General features: G+C 45.8%; 3 protein-coding genes and 1 non-coding gene across 6 annotated transcripts; 2 read left to right on the forward strand and 2 right to left on the reverse strand.

The window, feature by feature from the left end:
- Positions 1-4,061: 4,061 nt before the first annotated feature.
- Positions 4,062-6,778, forward strand: LOC127321946 (peptidyl-prolyl cis-trans isomerase FKBP20-1). Of its 2 annotated transcripts, none has more exons than XM_051350906.2 (7): positions 4,062-4,231; positions 4,308-4,366; positions 4,957-5,088; positions 5,339-5,469; positions 5,559-5,638; positions 5,734-5,826; positions 6,448-6,778. In XM_051350906.2, the coding sequence occupies exons 3-7, from the start codon at positions 4,980-4,982 to the stop codon at positions 6,590-6,592; spliced, it is 558 nt and encodes a 185-aa protein (XP_051206866.1). In that variant the 5' UTR covers positions 4,062-4,231; positions 4,308-4,366; positions 4,957-4,979; the 3' UTR covers positions 6,593-6,778. The 2 variants fall into 2 exon arrangements, with proteins under 2 accessions (XP_051206866.1, XP_051206861.1); XM_051350901.2 differs by having other exon boundaries at positions 4,311-4,366.
- A 176-nt stretch (positions 6,779-6,954) lies between these two features.
- On the reverse strand, positions 6,955-11,016 carry LOC127321929 (probable protein S-acyltransferase 16). 2 transcript variants are annotated; one of them, XM_051350888.2, is made up of 8 exons: positions 10,392-11,016; positions 8,766-8,858; positions 8,590-8,691; positions 8,430-8,507; positions 8,202-8,300; positions 8,020-8,115; positions 7,344-7,484; positions 6,955-7,255 (listed from the first exon to the last, which is right to left on the reverse strand). In XM_051350888.2, the coding sequence occupies exons 1-7, from the start codon at positions 10,662-10,664 to the stop codon at positions 7,344-7,346; spliced, it is 882 nt and encodes a 293-aa protein (XP_051206848.1). In that variant the 5' UTR covers positions 10,665-11,016; the 3' UTR covers positions 6,955-7,255. The 2 variants fall into 2 exon arrangements, with proteins under 2 accessions (XP_051206848.1, XP_051206852.1); XM_051350892.2 differs by having other exon boundaries at positions 6,955-7,252; positions 10,392-11,015.
- A 2,646-nt stretch (positions 11,017-13,662) lies between these two features.
- Positions 13,663-13,743, forward strand: TRNAL-CAG (transfer RNA leucine (anticodon CAG)). The gene has a single exon. It is a non-coding gene; the product is annotated as a tRNA-Leu (tRNA).
- Positions 13,744-15,035: 1,292 nt separating this feature from the next.
- On the reverse strand, positions 15,036-18,355 carry LOC127321960 (glycerol-3-phosphate acyltransferase 5). Its single transcript, XM_051350914.2, has 2 exons — positions 17,392-18,355; positions 15,036-16,257 (listed from the first exon to the last, which is right to left on the reverse strand). Exons 1-2 carry the CDS (start codon positions 17,989-17,991, stop codon positions 15,274-15,276), a joined length of 1,584 nt encoding a protein of 527 aa, XP_051206874.1. The 5' UTR covers positions 17,992-18,355; the 3' UTR covers positions 15,036-15,273.
- Between the last annotated feature and the right edge of the window lie 3,151 nt (positions 18,356-21,506).

The raw sequence follows: 21,506 nt of genomic DNA on the forward strand, positions 1-21,506 counted from the left end.
CAAAAATGAACCTTGCACAAGAGACATAGGTTCTTATAGTTAGGAGAGTAATATTTGTGGCCTTAGGTTGGCGAGATGGACGGAGAAGAAGGCATGACAACCGTGATTGTGCTTATCGGAGAACAAGGCAGGACCACGGTGGCCATGCTTGACCGAGTGGAAGGCATGACGCCCTACAAAAAGATTAAATATCTTAACCATGGAAGTGAATCCATCCTATGGCAAGCATGAAAAAGAGTTTCTTAGAACCTAAACCAGTCAATCACTACCACATCCATCCTATGGCAAGCAAAAAAAAGGGTTCCATAGAAGGTAAATCGGTCAATCACTACCACATCCGTCCTATGGAAGGCATAAAGAAAGGTTCCATAGATCTACATCTTACATATCTAATATACCACATCGAGGGTTAACTCTTTCTTATAGACATTGGAAAAGGATTCAACAGAACAGAGGCCGGGAACGATGGGGAAGGTACGCCGGTGACGAGCGCCACCGTGTTCATCATCGTAGCCGGTTAAGAAGAGCTAAATAGGAGAGGGGGTGAATTTATGCGGGCAATAATGATCAAAATTAATTTTTGGTGCACCGCTAGAGCTTGCGCCATCTCCGCCGTTTGCAGCCGCTCATATGCGGTGTTGTCAAAATAGCACGCAACGAGGGTGGCTCCCTGGAAACGACCGATTTTTCCGTTTCCTCTGGCCTGTCCCCAGGCTGTTTTGAGGCGCGTGTTTGGCCACGATATGGGCGTGGACTCGATCGGTGACCAATCGGGTCATTTTTTGCTCCCCAGGGCCTGTTTTGAGGTGTTGTGGGCTACCAATTGCGCACTACGACTATGGGAGGAGGTCTGGGTCGCCAGATACGCCGCTGATGGGAATCCTTCTTGTAGGATTTGTCACTGGTGATGCTAGGACAACGAAAACCGTGATCAAAATTGAGGTGAGGTATTTACGGTTTTTTGATGCTGCACAGTCACACACGTTTTGCTGCGAACGCATGACCGAGATGTTGTGACAATCTCGGGCGTCTACTGAAAATGCTTCCTTCTTTGCTTGAAATGTACCAGGGCTACAAACGAATATCTCAGGCTACATACCTGTTTTTTTTTTTTGACTTTTTCTTTGCAAGTTTTGTTGCGAATGATGGGGATTTAATGGGATATGGGAACTTGTTGCATACTACCATTTTTCTACTGCATCGGTGTTTCGAAATGGTGCGATGCTTTTTTGTACAGTTTTGATCTCGTGGGATAAAATGATTTATTGATGTTGGAATAGTATAAAACTTGTGCCACTCACGTGGGGGTTATGCTGCAAGGGTCAGCACTGTTCAAAAGAAAATCTAGTGAACTTAAAAAATCGATGGTGGGAATGGCGAGGATTTCCCCTAGATCCTCTGGGGATGCTCAACACTATTCAAAAGAAAATTTAGTTAACTTAAAAAGAATCTGAGTCAACTTTTAATCTTAGTCAAATTTAACATCGAAAAATAGGAAATTTTCTTTTATGGTAACGAATTTCAGAATCTTACATCAAATTTCAGAATTTTTTCAGAATAAAAAAATAAAAAAAACGTATGGGAGGTGGTTTTTTGTATTTTTTCAGAATTTAATAGAATTTGAAAATTTTCAGAATTGGATGTATGTGCCAATTTTCTTTTCAGAATATTTTAACATTTCAAAAATCATTCAAATAGGCCTAGGAGCCAAAGTGGATTTTCACTTGGATCTTCCATGCATGTGGCACATGCTATTATATGAGGCCTGAGTGTAACTACATCCAGAAGTATGAAGTATTTTACCTTTTTATCTATGCCATATATTTAATCAAACTTTACAAAGCTTGACATTTTTTTCTTATAATAAAGTAATAACATGGTTTTTTGGTATAAGCGAATATTAGAGCATCTCCAGCCGCGTCTCCCACGTCCCCCAAAGCAATTTGGGACGCGTCGGATAAAAAAAACTGTTCCAGCCGCGTCCCCCAAAGCCCATTTTTGTCCGACGCGCCCCGATACGGTGTCCGGCTCCCCGAGCCCGTCCCCGTCCCACAGGGGACGCTCCGGGCACGCCGGACACAACGAAAAGCGAGGCGGGCTCCCACATGTCGGCGACTATTTGCATAAACCGTTGGTTCGCGCCTTTTTTCTCGTCGCTCCTTCCTTCCCGCGCCTCCCACCCCTCCGCCGCCGGTGGATTTCCCGGCCGTTTGGACGTCTGATCTCTGCTGAGAGTCGGCACCGTCGTCGCGGCTGGGGCTCCCGCCGGTCGTTCCGCCGCCGCCGCTTCGCCGCCGCGTCCCAGAACGCGCCGTCAAATCCGCCCCACCTCCACGCATACAAGGTGCTCGACGACTTGCCAGGTAGGCGCGATTGGCCGCTGTTCGTTGCGTCGTCTGCCTCGGCGCAATTTTAATCATTGATTTTGCTTTAGCCATGGACAACGACGATGAGATGCTTGCCCTGCTGCTGGAGGACGAGCTAGCCTTCGACGACGACCTGCAGGAGCATTTGCTGATCATCGCGTCCCTCCAGGACATGGTTGACGCTGAGGCGGAGAAGAGGAAGAGGCCGCGCCGCGGAGGCTCAAGGCGGGGGAGAAGGAAGTCCAAGCCCCGACAGAGGATGGAGGGGCATACCATGCTGCACAACGACTACTTCGCCGATGATGCAACACATGCGGACAATTTTTGGCGCTGGTACAGGATGAGCAAGGGCCTGTTCATGAATATCCTCCACGGCGTTCGAGAGTTCGACCCCTACTTCAAGCTCAAGCTCGATGCTGTAGGCGTTGTCGGGTTCTCGTCCATTCAGAAGTGCACCGCCGCCATGAGGATGCTTGCATACGGAGCACCTGCCGATACACATGACGACTACCTTCGCATGAGTCAGTCTACTGCCATTGAGTGCATGTACAAGTTTTGCCGAGCTGTGGTGGGAAAGTTTGGCAAATACTACTTGAGAGGGCCAACTGAGGAAGAGACTGCAAGGATCATGGCACAAAATGCTGCCAGAGGATTCCCTGAAATGCTTGGAAGCATCGATTGCATGCACTGGGCATGGAAGAACTGCCCGTTTGCTTGGCAAGGTATATACAGAGGGCGTCATGGATATTGCAGTGTGGTGCTTGAAGCTGTGGCAGATTATGACCTGTGGATTTGGCATTCTTTCTTTGGTATGGCGGGATCACACAATGACATCAACGTGTTGCAGCAGTCTCCGGTGTTCAGCAGACTAGTGGAAGGGCATGCTCCACCATGCAACTATGAGATCAATGGCCACGAATATACCAAAGGCTATTATCTAGCCGATGGTATATATCCAAAATGGACCACTTTTATCAAAACAATATCGAATCCATCAGGTCTGAAGAATTCCCACTTTGCTACGCGACAGGAGGCTTGCAGGAAGGATGTCGAGCGGGCATTTGGTGTGCTTCAAGCACAATTTGCCATTGTCCGGTACCCTGCTCTAAGTTGGTCTCACGACCAAATGTGGGAGGTGATGCAGGCTTGTGTGATCATGCACAACATGATCATCGAGGATGACCGCAAGAATCATGCCAGGAAACATGTTGGTCCCTATGAGTGTGAGGGCCCTCTTGCGGAGGTTGATCATGAGTTGCCCGCAGATTTTGCTGATTTTCTCGCCATGCACACAGAGATCCGTGACAGCAATGTTCATGATCAACTTCAAGCTGATCTCGTTGAGCATTTGTGGAGGATCGAAGGAAATACCGTGGCACCTTGATCTAGCATCTAGCCTATTTATTGTTTGTTGTATTTTAATTTAAAAATAATCCTCGCAAACATTTTTATTTATATGGTATATTTGATAGCCGCTACTATGATCACGACAATTCGGCGGGAACGATCTCTTTTGAATGCAACAATTTGAATATTCATTTGGGGACGGCGTTTGGGGGACGCGGCTGGGGAGCGACGTCCCCAAAACGCGGCACAAAGAAAACACGTCCCCCAAACGCTCAATCCGGCACGCTTTGGGGACGGGGCTGGAGATGTTCTTAGGTCCCATCGGGCATCTGACATCTGGCATCTGGCGGGGTTGTGGTGACCGAATCGATCAGAGGCATCCTCCGGGTAAAAATCACGCAAAAGGCATAACCATCCTGATTCCTCCCACTCGTCCCCATCCCAGATCTGTCTATTATCGCCTCGACCTCACTGTGAATCCACCATCGCCGAATTTCTCCCCCTTCACCTCCGCTAAGGTACGTATCGCATGCTCCGCGTCCATCTTCCTCCTCTCTGCTCGACCCTTCTAATCCCCATGCCCATCACCCTCAGCAGGTCCTCGCCGTCGCCACGGCAGTCGCTGCCTCTCTCCAAATCGCCGTCGACCCGAGGTGAATTCGACCTCCTTTGCCTGAATTGTCATGAACCTATAATAGATTGGTTGACATGGATGCTGCGAGGTTTCTGAGACTGTTTTAGAGCACTGAGGCTGTGCCTTGTGATATAATGCACATGCTAACCTATAACTCCTAGTTTGTTTGGTTGGGAGAAACATCTATTTTTAAGATACCCAAGCAGGATAATTTTCAGGTTATGTAAATGCGTTCGGGGGGATACTAATTGGGCCCTAGCAACAAATTGGAATTTGGTTCGTTGGGAGACTGGGGGATAACTGTATTTTGCGTTTTATTGTTAGGAGAAGTCCAACACTCCGCGACATACTTAGCATCTTTTGTACTTAAATATCCAAAGTTGTAGGATCATCAACCCATTAATGGCTGTCTCTAGGTCATTTGTTGAAATATCTATACTAGCTGCGAAATATCCAAATATGACTGGTAAACTGACTTAAAAATTTATATAACCAATGACTTCAGGTAAGTGAAGTGACTGGCTTTTTTTTCAAGTGGCTGTGCCTAGTAGTTTGATGATGATTCGTCCTGTTAGATCATTCTAATGCTCTGGCTGGTCTTTCTTTCAGAGTTTCCATTGAGCAGCAATATCATGGCAGAGACCATAGATTTATCAGGGGATGGAGGCGTTCTTAAGACGGTGGTTAGAAGAGCAAAGGATGATGCTATAAGCCCGTCTGATAGCCTTCCATTGGTTGATGGTACTGCAGTAATATATTGCATTCTTGGCAAAACATGGCCATAATTAGTTGATTTATTCAGTTTGTCTGGGCAAATGCATAGTGCTTTAAGTTATGACAGAAGTTCTTTCTGTTAATTGCTTCCAACATTTTCCATTAGGCTGCTTTGCTCCAGAAACTAATTTTTATGCACTTCTCTATGTGGTGAAGTGAGCGTTTACCTTTTAATCTGCTATATTGAACTAAACATTTCCATCGTACATATTTGCAGTTCATTATGAAGGGACACTTGAAAATGGTGAAGTTTTTGACACCACACATGAAGACAATTCTATTTTTTCATTTGAAGTTGGTCAGGGAGCTGTCATTAAAGCCTGGGATCTAGCCTTAAGAACTATGAAAGTATGTGAAAGTTTAATTGCTTGCTCAGATTGACCACCTGGAATGCTTCTTTCTAATATAGTTCCTGATGACATATTGGAATGTTGAAGGTTGGTGAGGTTGCAAAACTAACATGCAAGCCGGAATATGCGTATGGAAGTGCAGGCTCACCACCAGAGATACCAGCAAAGTTTGTTTGCAATTTTCACCTCACGTTTGACTGAATTTTTGAGTTTTGCCAGGCAATTTTGTTTGTAACCGGGTTTGTATGCTTTGTTTCTGCAGTTCAACCCTCATTTTTGAGGTGGAGTTACTGGCATGCAAGCCAAGGAAAGGTTCAAGTCTGGGCAGTGTATCTGATGAGAAAGCCAGGCTAGAGTAAGATACTTCCAAATGTTCTCTTTTACCATTTAACACATCAAGTACCCAATAATCAGACGGTGGTCCACATAATCCTCAATGAAGCTGGTCTGTGGAGGTTGGGGCTAAGGAATTGAGAACTGACTCTTCATGCTCGTTCACCCCACGACATTTTTAGACATCCATAGTTCTTTCTCATCTTATAGATTATTTTTTAGAAATATCATCTTACAGAGTTTTTATTTCTTTCTTTCTGCTTTTATCCTTTTTTTCTCTCTCCCTCTATGTATAAGGTTAGTCGAGCTTTTGTTATTTTTTTGGTTGACACCACTTATGGTGGTTGTTGTAGCTTCTGAGTAACTTTGGCAGTCTTCATCTATCACAAAGGGCATGTTTTGATGCTTGTTTGAGAACAAAAGTTATCCAATAATCATGTGAAACAATATAGTACAGGATATTGGATTCATATAATGAAGCATACATCGTCTAGTGTTCATTCCTACGTGAATTCATGAGAATATTCTACTTTGTAATGATGTGCGGCACATTAATCTGTTATTATGCTAAGAAAACTGTTTACTTCCTATCTTTATACCGTCCATAGTATATAATATTTTGATATACATACAATTTCTATAGGGAACTTAAGAAACAGCGTGAGCTAGCTGCTGCTACCAAAGAGGAAGAGAAGAAGAAGAGAGAGGAAGCAAAGGCTGCAGCAGCAGCTCGTGTGCAAGCCAAACTTGATGCAAAGAAGGGAAAGGGAAAAGGAAAGGGCAAATAGGTTTAGAACTGATGTAATTATATTTGGCGTTGAGTGCAGACTATATTGTAACCTAGAAAATAATCTTAATACATCACACTGTAAGATTGTGTATCGGCTATTGTGCTCCACACTGGCCGTACTGAAAACACTAAATAATTGCAGCAATCTTTAGCTTTCACATAATGGACGAAGTGTTCTCTCTTCTGGCATCTTGGCAGTAATAACAGTTCGTGTGTGATAGTTTAACAGCAAATGTGTTTCAGATTGTTGACCTTTAAACTTCAAGATGCTCTGGCTCATGGTAAACACGTGCTGTAGCATGTTGTGTGCATAAAGAAATTACATCAATCTGCAGCAAATGCAAATGTTGAACAACAATCTCAGAAAATTTCTGTCCTTTTCATGCGGTATATGGCTTTTGAACACAGTATGTACAGTACTTTACAACAGAATTGCTTTGTTTTGAACTCTTTGCATACAAGCACAACCCAATCCAGATTAGGGTCAAGGCAAGTAGGCAACGGCGATCTTTCTCATAGTACGAAGAACAAAAGAACGACTAGGTCAATATATCCATGTCCAAACACCACAATAGATCCCTGGAGTGAGGAAATACTCCTGGAGCAGCAGGTACCTTCTCCCGTATATTACACTTAGGGGTTTTAAGTATCAGCTGACCTGCTATACAATGCAAAATTGTTCAGAAATGGTAAATTTTCATAGTAGAATAGAAATCTAGGTCTCCTTCTGCATGTTGGGAACTACGTACCTAATGTGAATGTAATGCTATCTTCTGTAAATCGCACGGTGGTGTAGATAATGGAACATCATATGATGCACGGAACCGAAGACCATTGCCTGTATTAGTTGATACTGGGCAAAGCCAGCAGAATATGCTACGTCCCAGCACCTGTGCATGAAAAAATCAGGGAATGCCAGAACAAACATGTGATGCTTCACACAGGTGACAAAACAACTCAGAAAAAACTATATGCAATTTTTTTTGGTAAAACACCATTTCTTCAGGACAGATGAGCAGAACATGCAGGTTAGAATGGCTAGGAAAGAATTTATGAGATTCTATCAAGCTTTTTGAGTCGCGACTCAAAAGTGAGCCGCCCAACCCTGCGACTCAGTTTACAGTCGACAAAATTCACTGTACAGTTGCTGTATAATCGTGAGGCACTGTGATTTTGAGAAAACGACTCGGCGACTATACAGCGACTCAAAATCCTTGGATTCTATATTTACAAATTATGCTTATGAGTTAGTATAAAATTGTGAGTGTTTATACAGCTGATGAAGGAGTTAAAGTTACAATTGTATGTGAAAATTGACTGTTTGATTCTTCTAATTATGCATTTATATTTGGATACGTAAAACATTTAAACACTCAGGGAAAGTCACAAAAAAGCAGCACAGAAAATAGTCCTTAGACTTCTTACTGAAATGAGATTCTCATAGACACCAAGGTCATATGGATGATGATAAAGGTCTCCACCCTTTTCTGCCAACCACATTGCTCTAACTCCTTCATGGTACTGCAACCATTAATTAATAGGGGCGTCATTAAGATTTTTTATAAACATAATGCTGCCCAACATTAAGAGAAATTAGTGTCACAAACCTCTATTGTAGTTTTGTTCTGTAATATAAGGTAGATATGCCAGCCCAAGAGCACTGTCAGAGCCAAACTTAATGGGCAAAGAATGACCCCACAAATGATCTGTACATTTGATAAGTTTCAGTTTTGTATGCTTCATATTTAAATGGAATGCTCGCAATGGTTCATAACTTCATATGAACATGCAGCGCATGCTAGTGACTTGAAAAATAATAATCCCAGAGTACTTACAATCGATGTTTTAGAAGAATCACTGCCTAACTGTTCAGCTTTCGGAGCACTGTACAGGAGACTCCCCGCAATCAGAATCTGAAGAGGAAAATAGTATTTTTCAATGCTCTATCACCCAAAGAAATCATACTTGTTTAAGTAGTCAAAGAAACTGAATTACCATAGAATAGAAGCATGCAATTACAGCATACAATACAAAGACCAAGAATATCTTGTAGTTCTCATGGCCAACACAGTTATTAATCCAAATACAATGATGGTCCTGCACAAGGTAGTGAGTACGGGAAGTGGACAGCAAAAATAGAATATCATCATAGAATTAGTACTAGCGGGCACCATTTTTAGAACACATCTCTTGCACACACGGCAATGGTGTGCACGCGGAGGCTTATAATGGCCACATTTTTGGCAATATCTCAAATCACCACCCTGCAAAAACACTACAGATTCAATATTTTGAGTTAACACCAATGTGTACTACAAAGTAAATTGGTAGACAGAATTTCCCGACTTACTGAAAGATAATGCTACCGGCCCATTCCTATTTACCCATTTTTTGAACAAGGCAACATAAAGCTGTACTACCAGTTGGGCATATTATATTTATAGGTAGTTAAACTATATTAACTTGCTGATACTGAATTTTTATATAACACGACAAACAACTTGCTTAAGCCAATTTAGTGTTTAATCTCTTCAAGGCGAAGCATAGTCAGAAATCTTGTGTTGACTACATAACACATCAAAATTCCAGTCGTTATGCTTGAATGATCATAGGCTCAAAACAGCGGAAAACAGAAACTAGAAGATAACATGGTAACATGCCGAGCCATCCTCAGTTCCTCACGCAGAGAGTTATTTATTTATCTCCATTCAAAATTGCACCCACTTCGGGAAATGCAAGATAATAAAGTTCAAAACCGGAAACTTTGCAATGTACTCACTAGAATAAGCTTAGGAACGCCAACTGCTAATTCACTGGCACTTTGGTTCGCTTATAGCTTGGGCTTGTTTGGCTTACGGGAATTACGTGGAGAGCACGTTCGGTAGAACGTCAACACGTGACGCAATGCTGCGCTGTCTTATCTGGTGCTGCGGAAGCTCCCGTGACAACACGATGGTAACGCGGGTGATGTGGCTGTGCATGCGGCCATCACGCTACTGGGCGTCGCGCTGTATTGGTCTCCTACTCTCCTCTGTTTAATGATTATGGATAACGCTCTGAAGCTTACAATATAGTCTTTTTGCTCATGATTCCAAGCCCGTTGAAAATTGAAAACCTTATCTACAGAAACCTTCAAGCTTCAGAGAAGGCCCCATTCGGTGGAAGGTACCAGGATCCAACACGCAGATTTAGGATCTATAATTACTCCATATTGTATCATCAACACAGTCCCTTCTCTAACGGTCACAACTTTGAGCTGAAAAGATCGAAATGGAAAATTTGATCCAATTCTACGAGCCAAATTGCCATTAACCTGCCTTTGCAATATATGCGGGCACGGTAGAACGTCTGAACACGTGACGCAATGCTGCGCCATCTGATTTGGTGTTCTGGCTGCTCTCGTGATGTGTAACGTGGGCAATGTGGCTGTGCATGCGGCCATCACCCTATTGGGCGTCGCCGCGCATGATTCCAAGCCCATTGAAAATTGAAAACCTTATCCACAGAAGCCTTCAAGCTTCAGAGAAGACCCCGATTCGGTGGAAGGTACCAGGATCCAACAGCCGGATTTAGGATCTAAAATTACTCCATATTCTATCATCAACACCCCTTGGTCGCAGTTTTGAGCTGAAATTGACGAATTGGAATGTTTCTGACTCTAAATGATCCAATTGTACAAGCTAAATTGACTTTAAACCGTTCTATACGCAGGACCGGACGTCAGTGAAAAGAGAGGACCATTCGGGTGCACAGATCCGAGAGCGAGGGGCATAATAAGGGTGGCATCGGGCACGCACCTTGCGCTTGACCTCGTGGACGGGGATCTCGGCGTCCTCGACGTCGGGGAGGTAGGCGGGCGGCACCCTGCCGGGGTCCCGGGAGGCGGCGGCGGCGTAGGTGGCGAGGCAGGCGGCAGCGAGGGCCGTGAAGGCGGCGGCGTTGGCGACCCCTGCTGCCGTGGCGAGGCCGAGCCAGCCGGCGACGGCGAGGAAGACGGTGGTGTAGTAGACGTAGCCGATCGCCGCGAGCACGGAGAAGATGGGCAGCGTGAGGTACCCCGGCCGCCCCATCGGCGCGCGCGGGGAGCCGCCTGCTGCGCGCGCGCGCCTGCGCCTGCCTAGGGTTCCGGCCGGAGGAGGCGGGGGGAGGTGCCGCGCATCCTGGGGAGGAAGGAAGAAGGGGGGAGCGGACGGACGGAGGGAGGTAGGCGGAGTCCCGCGTGGCGTGCGGGTCGGGCCGGCCCGTTTAAGGGAGGGAGGGAGGTTCGTTGATTATTCCGCGGGAAAGAAGCGGCGGCGGCGATCAGAGGTGCGGCGGCGATGGCGAGCAGAGCGTTGGCAGCGTGGATCTGCTACCGCGGCCAGTTTGGTAGTATTGGCGTGACGGACGTGGTGCAGAAAGTGGCAAATTAATGGTGGTGCGCACCGCAGAATTTGCGTGCTTGTTTTGGAGTTTTCATTTCATCATCATTTATTGGTGTGTTTCGGTGCTGCTGCTTTGTGGGATTATTAGTTATCGTGCGTCCCGATCGATTGTCGGGCAAAAGAAAAAGAAAAACAATGTGGAGTGGGATATACGTAGAGAAAAAGAAAAACAATGTGGAGTGGGATATACGTAGACTGTGTCGGCTTTGCGTGAGGGCAAAACTATTTTTTTTAATATTAATATAGGCAGTTAGCTCAATCCATCCCAGTGTACACAGTGGCTTGTTTAGACATCACCAAATCACTGTATAATGATCTAACCTCAATGATAAGGCACTATTGGTGGAGCCAAATGGATAAACAAAATAATATGCATTGGGTTTCCTGAGATAAGTTGTCGAAGCCGAAGAAGGATGGAGGACTGGGATTCACAGATCTCTACTCGTTTAACCTAGCTATGCTAGCTACGCAAGCGTGGAGAATTATTCAGAACCCTTCATCTTTATGCGCCACAGTTTTGGTAGCAAGATATTACCCAGACAAATCTCCCTTTGAAGTTACTCCAGGTAATGGCATATCTTATGCATGAAAAGTATACTCAAAGGAGTTCAACTTTTAGAAGGCATTATTTGGAGAGTTGGCGATCGGAAAGATATTAAGGTTTGGACGGATCCCTAGATCCCACGTGGGGGGACAAGAAGAGTTATATCTCAAAAGGGGAATACTACTATAACTCAAGTGACCAAACTAATAGACACAATTACTAATTCATGGGATGTAGGTCTGGTCAAACAAACCTTCCTCCCCGAAGATCCAGACATCATCTTGCAGATCCCCATCCACGAACACAAGGAGGATTTCATTGCCTGACATTTTGGTAAAAAAAAAGGTATATTTTATGTGAAATCCGCCTAAAAAGTAGCAGTCGACTCAAGAGATCCGGAATCACGAGCATGGCTAACTTCTTCTAGTGCAGATGGAGAAAATGGCAATTTCAATTGAAAAAATGAGTTGGTCGCTGCCTCTTCCTAGCAAAGTTCTCCATTTTTTGTGGCTGGTGACAACTTACACCCTGCCTCTACGCATGAAACTCCACCACCGAGGTATAAAACTCGACACCCGTTGCCCTTTATGCTTTAGATTTAACGAAGACGGGGGTCACTGTTTCCTCAAGTGTAAGAAAGTAAAGGGTGTTTGGAGACAAGTTAAACTTGAACATATCATGACTCGGCTAATAAAATGTCCTAACCCTTACACTTTTATGGATGAAGTCTTCAATCTAGATGAGGACGAAAAAATAAAGACATGTCTTTTGCTCTAGTTATGGTGGCATAATAGAAACAAGACTAACGCGGGAGATACAACTAAGTCGAATGATGAAATCTCTTTCTCGGTTAAACATCAACTTGCCAATGTTATGAATAATGTGCAGATAAATAAAGGCGCAAGGCAACCAAGTGCTACCTGATGGGCTGAAGATAAACACGGATGGTGCTTTCCAGGCTGAGAATCATACTGGGGGATGGGGCTTTACTATAAGAAATGAACATGGAATGTTGATGGCCGCTGGAGCAGGACAGTTAGAACATGTTTCGGACGCACTACATTCAGAAAGCCTAGCAATGTTGCATGATGTCAATGCAGTTTTTCAATTAAGATGCAATCGTATTATGGTGGAGACAGATTCTATAGTATTGAAGCAAGCCGTAACCACATATGCATATGATCTGTCCTAGCTGGGTGCCCTCTTTAGCGACATCAAGTTTAAGCTTAGGGTGGGGGGTTTTTTTTATGTAAGTGTTAGTCATTATCAACGTTTGTGTAATCAAGCTGCGGACACTTTAGCTGTGCATGGCACAGTCATGTATGCTGGGTCGTGTGACGTTTGGCTTGGCCAATTCCCAAACTTTATAAAAAACTGTGTACCTGGCGATTTGTCCAGCAATGTTAATTAACGGAATGCACCTGTGTTCCTTTCAAACAAACCTATTTTTTGAGGGGCGAAACTACCTTAAATTACAGTACGTACAACTAAAATTAGAGTACCTACATCATTTGCTATTTGAGCATAAGATTTCACAATTGGAGGACTGGGTAGATGCTTAGTGGTTGTGGTAGCACGGCTCACCCAATAAGCAGAGTTTAAATTCTATCAGGAGCGAATTTCTGAAATTCTCACCAAAAAGTTTTCTTTTATAGAAATATACAATTAAGGGGTAGTTTTGGTTGGTCTCATTTTAAGATTCATAATTGGGTGGCATAGAACAATGTTGACATGTATGAGTTGATTGATTCCATCCGTTCCTAAGAAACAAGATACGTGTATAATATTTTTCAGAAGTCAAACAATGTGAAATTTGATTGAGTTGATAGGTTAACTAGTGATGCAGCTAACAAGCTTTTTTTTTGTTGAAACACTATCTAACAAGATTGATTTGATATTATAGAGCTCGATACATTTTTCCAAAAGTTTCATCAAACTTTACACGATTTTACTTGTTACAAAAAATATTATTATAAACAAGGATTAATCGAGTATAAAATAATTCTTATGCCGAAAAAGAAAAGTATGAAATCGTCAATTTAGAAGGGTGACCAGCAGAGGAAAGAATTATATAGCTTCTATGTCCAACAGAATCATCAAGTCAAGATGGCCGAGTTGGTCTAAGGCGCCAGTTTCAGGTACTGGTCCGAAAGGGCGTGGGTTCAAATCCCACTCTTGACAATAACTTTTTCAGTTTTTTTTTTTTGCCTATTTGCAGTGTACCCCACAACCCAACACTACAATTAGAGCAGCGTTAAGTTTTGTTTTTGCCAGGAGCCTTTACTGGCTCTTGACAATAACTTTTTCAGTTTTTTTTTTGCCTATTTGCAGTGTGTTCCGACAACCCAACCAGGGCCGGTCCATACATTTACAGGGCCCAGGGGCGAGACAGTAGCAAGGGGCCCTTCTTCGCACACAAATACTTCTTATTTCTGTTAAAAATACTTGATTTGTTGCAAAATAAAAATAAACATTGAGTACCAAAGATGGATCTCTAGCTCTGAAACTTCTAATACAAACTGTATTTTTTTAGACCGGTCGATATTCAAGTGAACTAAATCAGGATAGCAGGGAACACTATGGTTCCATACGGCTACAAGATCACTTTTGTAGGATAAATGTGCATATAACATCACCAAATACGTTGAATAAAAAAGGTCAAGGCATGGAACAAAAGCACCTGGATATGACTCAGTTTGGATGTACATGGCTTGATCTGCAGCACGAAAAAATACCACATCATGAACTGAATGGCCTTATCCCCTTTCTCTTGAGCACTCTCTTAGATCCAACTGAGGGTAACTCGGTCCTTGATTTGCATATACTGAATTTTTGTTGAAGAACAGAGAGAAGCGGAATCAATTGAGTTTGAACTGAGCACGGGGGAGAACGAATGTGCAGAAACGTACTGTCTCCATATTATCAATTGGTATTACTATTTGATTTCTGGCTGGAATCACGCTGTTAGACTCCATTAATACCTGTCTGCTACCTTAGAAAGGCACGGAGGCGCTGTTGTCGAAATTTGGGGAGGAGAGGAATCGTAGAGTCCATCAGGTAGAGTCCATCAGCGATTCAGCGAGGATAATTATATGGCAGGAATGTGGACGATCGATTGATTTCCCGAGTGATTTCCTTCTCAAAATTTCTATCAATACATAACTACTAGCTGGGATGGGGCCCCTGCCTCCCGGGGGCCCAGGGCGGTCGCCCCGTTGCCCCGGCCTATGGGCCGGCCCTGAACCCAACACTACAATTAGAGCAGCGTTAAGTTTTGTTTTTGTCAGGAGCCTTTACTGGTAAATATGTGCTCATTGCTCACTCTGAAGTGGAGTACTGAACATTCTTTTCTAGACATTTGCCAAATCAAAGGGGAAAATTGCTCACCTACGAAAAATAGGTTAACTCGCTGACCTAACAGCTACTCCATTTGATGTTAAATCCACTGTAAGAAAAGATAAGATAAGGTAGAGTAGAGGACTGCTCAACGACTAGCAACTTCCGCTCATTAATTACAGACATTACACTCGCCTATGAAATTACAACACCAAAATTGAACTGGGCCACGAACAGATTCGCGTTAAATTAAAACAAGCAAAAAAAAACCACATATAGATTAGCTTGAATTGCTAATGGCTATGACTTACAATTTTTGCTGCGTACATATACACGTGTGTGTAAACATGTAATTCAGCTACTTGTCTAGTTATCTTAGCTAGTTTGCAGCTCACCGGAGTGGTTAATCGATCTTAGTGGAGCAAGGACCCCGAGCACCTCCTTGACCCGGCGCTGCCACCCTGGCTTGGTCGCCGCCGCGGGCTTGGCATTGTTAACGATGCCGTCGTTGCCGGCGAGCACCCGGTACTTGTCCCTGCGCGTCAAGGTGGTGCACTCGAACCCGAGCGTGGCGGCGAGGATCCTCTGCACGTAGTTGGCGACGTCGACGGCGCTCTTCCCGGCAGCGCACGTCGCCTCGACGGGGAGCTGGTTCAGGAAGATCACCTCGTAGACGGGCCTCGGGTTCATGAAGAAGAAAATGGGGTCCATGGCCTTCCACCCCCTCGCCGTCGTCGGATGGAACAGCCCCACCCGGTAGTTGGTCGCCACCGGCACGATCCGGTCGCTGAGCTCCGCGAACAGCGCCGAGAACCGGAGCAGGAACGGCTCCCGGCACGTCGTGCCCTCGGGGCACACGGCCACGTCGCCGCGCGCCAGCTCCGCCCGCATCCGCGCCGCGTCCGTCTCCCGGTCGCGCGTCAGCCGCACCGTCGGGATCGGCGAGAGGAGCTCCGAGAGGCGGGAGAGGGAGTAGGTCACGGCGGCCACGCGCCGGCCGAGCACGAAGGCGAGCGCCACCGGGTCCATGAGCGTCCGGTGCGTGCAAACGAAGAGGACGCCAGACGGCGACCCGTCCTTGGCGTTGGTGAGCGGCGGCGGGTAGCCGCGCGTGATGACGGCGCCGCCGACGAATGGCGCGATGTAGGGGAGCGCCTGGATGGGAAGGACGAGGCCGAGCGTGATGCGGACGAAGGCGAGGAGGACGCCGAGAGGGATCCAGAAGAGGATGGCGAGCGACATGAGAGCCGTTGGCCGGCGCACCAGGCGGCCGTCGTGGAAGATGACCGGCCGAAACGGAGCGCATTTCGGTTGCATCGCCATGTCGTGTTCCACGGAGAATGGCGGTTGGAGTTGCTCCTGCATGCGTATACATACTGTAATCAGATGCAAGTTTGTCATGCTGAATAATGGTTTACTTTTTGGGGGCATGATGAATAATGTTTTAATATGTATGCAGTGGTGAATCTTGTTATGATCACGGCATGCAAAGAGGAAAAATTTGATCAAACCAACACAGAACAACACAATGATTTTAAAGTGAAAAAACCCCTCTAACAAGGAGAGAGAAAAAAAAAACCCGAACGTCACTTTCGTTGTGCTAAGTATGTGCTTACAATCATTGATAATTTTTCCAGAAAAGTGTGAATTTATTTTCTGAAACATAAATCTATCGATTTCAATGCTTTTAAAAAGTAAAAAATGTTATGATTAATAAGCAAACTAAAAATGAAGAGACCAAAGGAAAATGTGAACTTACAGTTTTGGTGACGATAAAGACGATGAGTGAAAATGGTTTGGAATGATGTTCATTTTTTCTCGAATCACAGAGAAAACTCCCAAAAAAAAATAACAATATTTTCAGAGTGAAGGATCACACCAGAAAACCGAAGGAGAAAGGCACATTATCTTAGACTTCTAAAAGGAAAGTTGTCAGAAGGTTTAAGCCAAAAGATTTTTTAAATAAAAACCAAAACAGGAGATTCATTCAGAGCAAAGAGAGATGTGATGGTTTATGTCCCAAATGCCGTGCCCAACGCTCGTTAGAGGGGCTTTGCATAGCAAGGTTCTTTAGGGTGTTTTTTTTTTGTAGAACCTAATTTGCTCTACCAACTTCCTCTTTTTCAATCAAGGTAAAAGCTTTGGCTAATTCTATTGACAAGCCTTAGTCTTACCTGATTTTATCATGAACATAAGGTTGGAGACTGAGTTGGTTGTTGCCAAAATTATGGCTTGTCTATGTCCGTTTCACGTTAAGAATTCCGAGCAAAATTCTCCTGGAAAATTTAGCACCGAAACACAGGGAGAAACAGAGTTTCCCGAGGATGGGGCGGGCCTATTTGGTTGCTGGACTGGGCCGACTTTCAAATTTGGACGGAAAGTTTCAACAAAAGATGAGTTTTCCGAACACATGCATAAAATGGAACTAATTTGCGGAAGTTTCCAATGAACTTAAAAACCATGCGCTAAGAAATTGTCTGAAGAGTAGCGTACCTTGCAGAATGGCAGGAAGGAGGACCGCGCCACGTCCGACCGGCCGAGACCGAGGTCCGGCCGCTCGCCGTCCGCGAACAGCGCGCGCACGCGTTGGGCGACGTCATCGTCACCGCCCCTGACGAGCCCGGTGCAGCGCCTGAGGCGGCTGTACTCGAGCTCGGATCCGACGACGTGGTCGGCGCCGAGGTGCTCCCTGGCGAACCACTCGACCATGACCCTGGGCATGTCGCGCGCCACGACGACGCGCCTCCCCTTGCACGCCCCGAAGGCCGCCCATGCCGCGGGGTCGACGTCGTCGGCCATGAACTTGGGCAGCACGGCCCGCGCCACGGCCTCCAGCTCCGCGCGCGGCACCCCCGCCGTGGCCACGAACGCCGCGCAGCGCGCCGCGAGGTGGCGGCCAGGGAGGAGGAGGTCGAGGAGCTGGAGAGCCGGCCAGAGCGCCAGCAGCGCCGCGAAGCGGAACAGCCCGGAGGCCTCGAAGGCCACGAGCATGTAGTAGGGGAACGTGCAGGTGTCGCGGAGAAGCGTGCCTTCTAGCTCCGCCACCACCGAGACCGGGCGCTCCTCGCGCGCCGGCGCCGACATGGTCACCATGTGTATGTGCGGATCAACCTTGTTAACCTCGTGTAGCTGTGCAGGTATGTGGGGTGGAGCGAGGATCCGAGGAAGGAGGTGACGGGGGGATATAGGGACGCGGCGGCCGGGTCGCCGGGGGCGGTGGGCAGCGTCTGGCTTGACCGCGAGCTCCGGCGTTGCCGATTCAGGTAAGCGCCCTGCAACCACCACCGCGCTGGCGCAGGGCAAGTCGTCGCACGCTAAGCTAGCGCGCGCACTCGCGCATGCAAAGTTGCGTGGAGACGGGAGCGCGATATCGATCGATGGCCACCTACCTCGCACCAAACAAAACGGGACGATCTACCGAGCTTTATTTTATGTTCAGCTAATGATCTTGGCAGGGCAGTGGGGAGAAATGATTTCTCCCCGGCCGTATATATCCTGTGGCCGTCGGGGGTGTGAATTAACCGCGTGAGCTCGACCGGCGGGGATCATGTCATAGAAGATAGCTACGTTGCGTGCCGCCGTGGGAAGACTGGCCGGCGTACACGTCGGCGGCTCCCCGGCCGGCCACCTTCGTGCCGTGCGCGGTTTGCGCGGGCGCGGGCGTCGTCGCTCTTCAATGCAGATGAGGACAGGGATACAGATGGATCATTGGTCAATACGTGTATGTGTGTAGTCTAATCTAATCTAACGGTCGTATCTTTTTCTCTTGATGACGGCCGGCGTGTGTGAAATGTGCTCTGTCAGCTCGTGCATTATCAGACAGATTGACTTGCTAATAGTGGTGGTTAGGAGCTGGGAGTACGTCCCTAGTTTTTGTAATAACTGGTTTACAGTGTTCTTGGTGACCTTGGTTGGCAGAAGCATGCATGCTTGGTCCAAAGCGAGTACGAACAATTCCTAGTGACACAGTCCACGGCGCAGAATGATCCATGTTGCTCGCATGCGACACATGCAAACTGATCTACCTAGGTACGACCAGGGTACGTACACTCGCATGTTGCCGAGACTTGCCAATAGTACCCGTGCGATCACATCCTCAAAATGTTCTATGAGATGGTACTATCACTATGTTCCATAATATAATCCATTTTAGCGAACTAAGACTTATATTATGGAACGGTGGTAGTACATCACTACTAGAGGATACATATAAGTTGCCTTTGATTTCAAGTAGGGATATTTTTAGAAAATAGTGTTGTGTGAAAGAGTAATAATTAAAACCAACGAGTGCGAACAAAAAGGCAATCGCTATGTAGAAGATAATGAAACTGCAAGAGGGCTAAAGCGTTCTCAGGGAGTGTAGGATCCACCACTAATATTGGTACTACTTACGATATAAGAGGAATCTATATTATTCTTCATGTGCATGTATGGAAAGAGCTCCATAATAAGATCATCACAGACCGCTATATCACTGGTGGAAAAAAGGGCTTTGGTCGCGGTTGGCAACTGCCATTAGTCGCGGTGGCGCAACCGCGACCAAAGCAGCGCGACTAAAGGCCCCCCCCCCTTTAGTCGCGGTTCCTTACGAACCGCGACTAAAGGCCCGTCCACGTGGGCCGCAGGCGAGCGCCAGGGCGGAGGACCTTTAGTCGCGGTTCTTCTGGCCAACCGCGACTAAAGGCCTCCGCGAGGTTTAGGGTTTTAGCCCCCTCCCCTAAATCTGGTTTCTTTTTAATTTGTATTGTTTTATTTCTTTTGGGTTTTAATTTTGAAGGAGTTTCACATATTCTACGATGCGTATACATACATGCATATGAATGTACAATTTCAAACAAATTTGAAATTAGAACCAAAAAGAATTCAAGAGGAATATACAATATATATTCAATATCGGATGACCATATACAATATATATTCAATATCGGATGACCATATACAATTTTGAACAAGTTAGTTACAAATTCTGGTGCATATAAAGTTCTACGTCATCGTAATAGTGTTCTCCTCTAGGATCGATGACTTCCCTCGCCAACCATCCAGCTAGTTCCTCTTGAAGTGGTCGAGCGAGCTTCGGACTAAGCGTCTTCCGGAGGTTATTCCTCGGGATGTTGTTCTCACACGTCTGGTCCCGCTCATTGCGGTATCTCGGATCCTCTCACAAACATAGTATCCACATAGATTGGTCCCCGGTGGCTGAATATCCCCGGTCGTCCGCACTTGCCATTTTAAAATGTAGCTCTTTTTTGAATTCACCGACCTTGGTATCTACGAACCGTCTCCAAACCCTACGAGGCAAAGAAAATTAAATAAACAAGAGAGTTATTAATTAGTTACTTGATATTAGGAAATGATGAACGAAATAGGCCGATCGATATAGAGCGCAAATGAATGAAAATAATTACTTTTGCATCATTTTTCTCATGTCGCCCCAAAGCGCCGGATCCATATTCAGAGAGTCGTGGACGAGAACTGAGGAGGTCTGAACTTTAATTACCATAAGAATCCGGTGGAACCTGCGGACACGATACATGCACGATCATGCATAACTCATCGATTAGCCACATACCATGCATGGAGTAAACAAAAGAGAATGTGCTCAAGACAAACACTCACCCAAAATGGTAAGGAAATAGAATATCACTTTTCATTTGCTGTTTTCTAATAAACCGCCACAGGTCATCCTCCACGTCGGCGGGATGGTGTTCTAACACATATGAATTAACGATTTGTGGGTCAATGAACCCAACATCATGGATGTTCCTTATTCGCATTTCCGCTTCTTCATTCTCGCATAATAGCGTACACAACAAGATAGTTAGGACAGTGCAAGGCAATGAACGAGATGGGGTAGAAATTAATAAATCACTTACGTAACGTAGCAACTGATGATAGATTTGTCGAGGTCGCGCAGATTGAACAGCTGGAACAATTCACTCAGATGAATTTGTACCCAGTAATGTTTGAAGTGATGCTCATATCTAACTTCCGCATAGATATACTCTTTGGCGTTTTTATGTTTTATGTAACCCTTGTACCAATTTAGCAGACCTTTCATTTGTCGAGGTAGATCCTCTTCTGCGCAGCTCGACGAGAGGGCCATTCTTCACATATGTAAATACTACGTCCTTCATTGGCGCCTCATCAAGGCCTAGCAAGGCACGAAGAGTGATACCTAACTCGGCCGCTTGTTCTCTCGGCACTCGTTACGGTCAATCCATGTCTTGCCGCAGCTGCTATGATATCGGGGGCATCCGGATCGGCGGCTTGCACTATGAGCGGGGCGATCGATTGTTTACTTTGTTCCCCGAGCTGGGCAACTTCTTTCCCCCTTTCTAATTTTGACTCGGCCTCGTCCTCCAAGGCTTTCTTCTCCGCCAACTCTTTCCTGTTCTTGAACGCGAGTGCTTGCCTACGAAGTTCACGTAAATAGTCATCAGGCAGATTCTTCGCGGCTAGGGACCGTGTGTTCAAAAATCACTTCGCCCATCGCTTTTGCTTGTCGAGAATATACGGCTTGGGCTCGCCTCTCTCTTTCTTCTTGCACTCCTCCTTCCATTTCTCATGCTGAGCAGCCACGGCCGCTGCATTTTCCTCGACACTAAGTT

Source organism: Lolium perenne, chromosome 1 (assembly GCF_019359855.2).
Source record: "Lolium perenne isolate Kyuss_39 chromosome 1, Kyuss_2.0, whole genome shotgun sequence".
Lineage (NCBI taxonomy): Eukaryota > Viridiplantae > Streptophyta > Magnoliopsida > Poales > Poaceae > Lolium > Lolium perenne.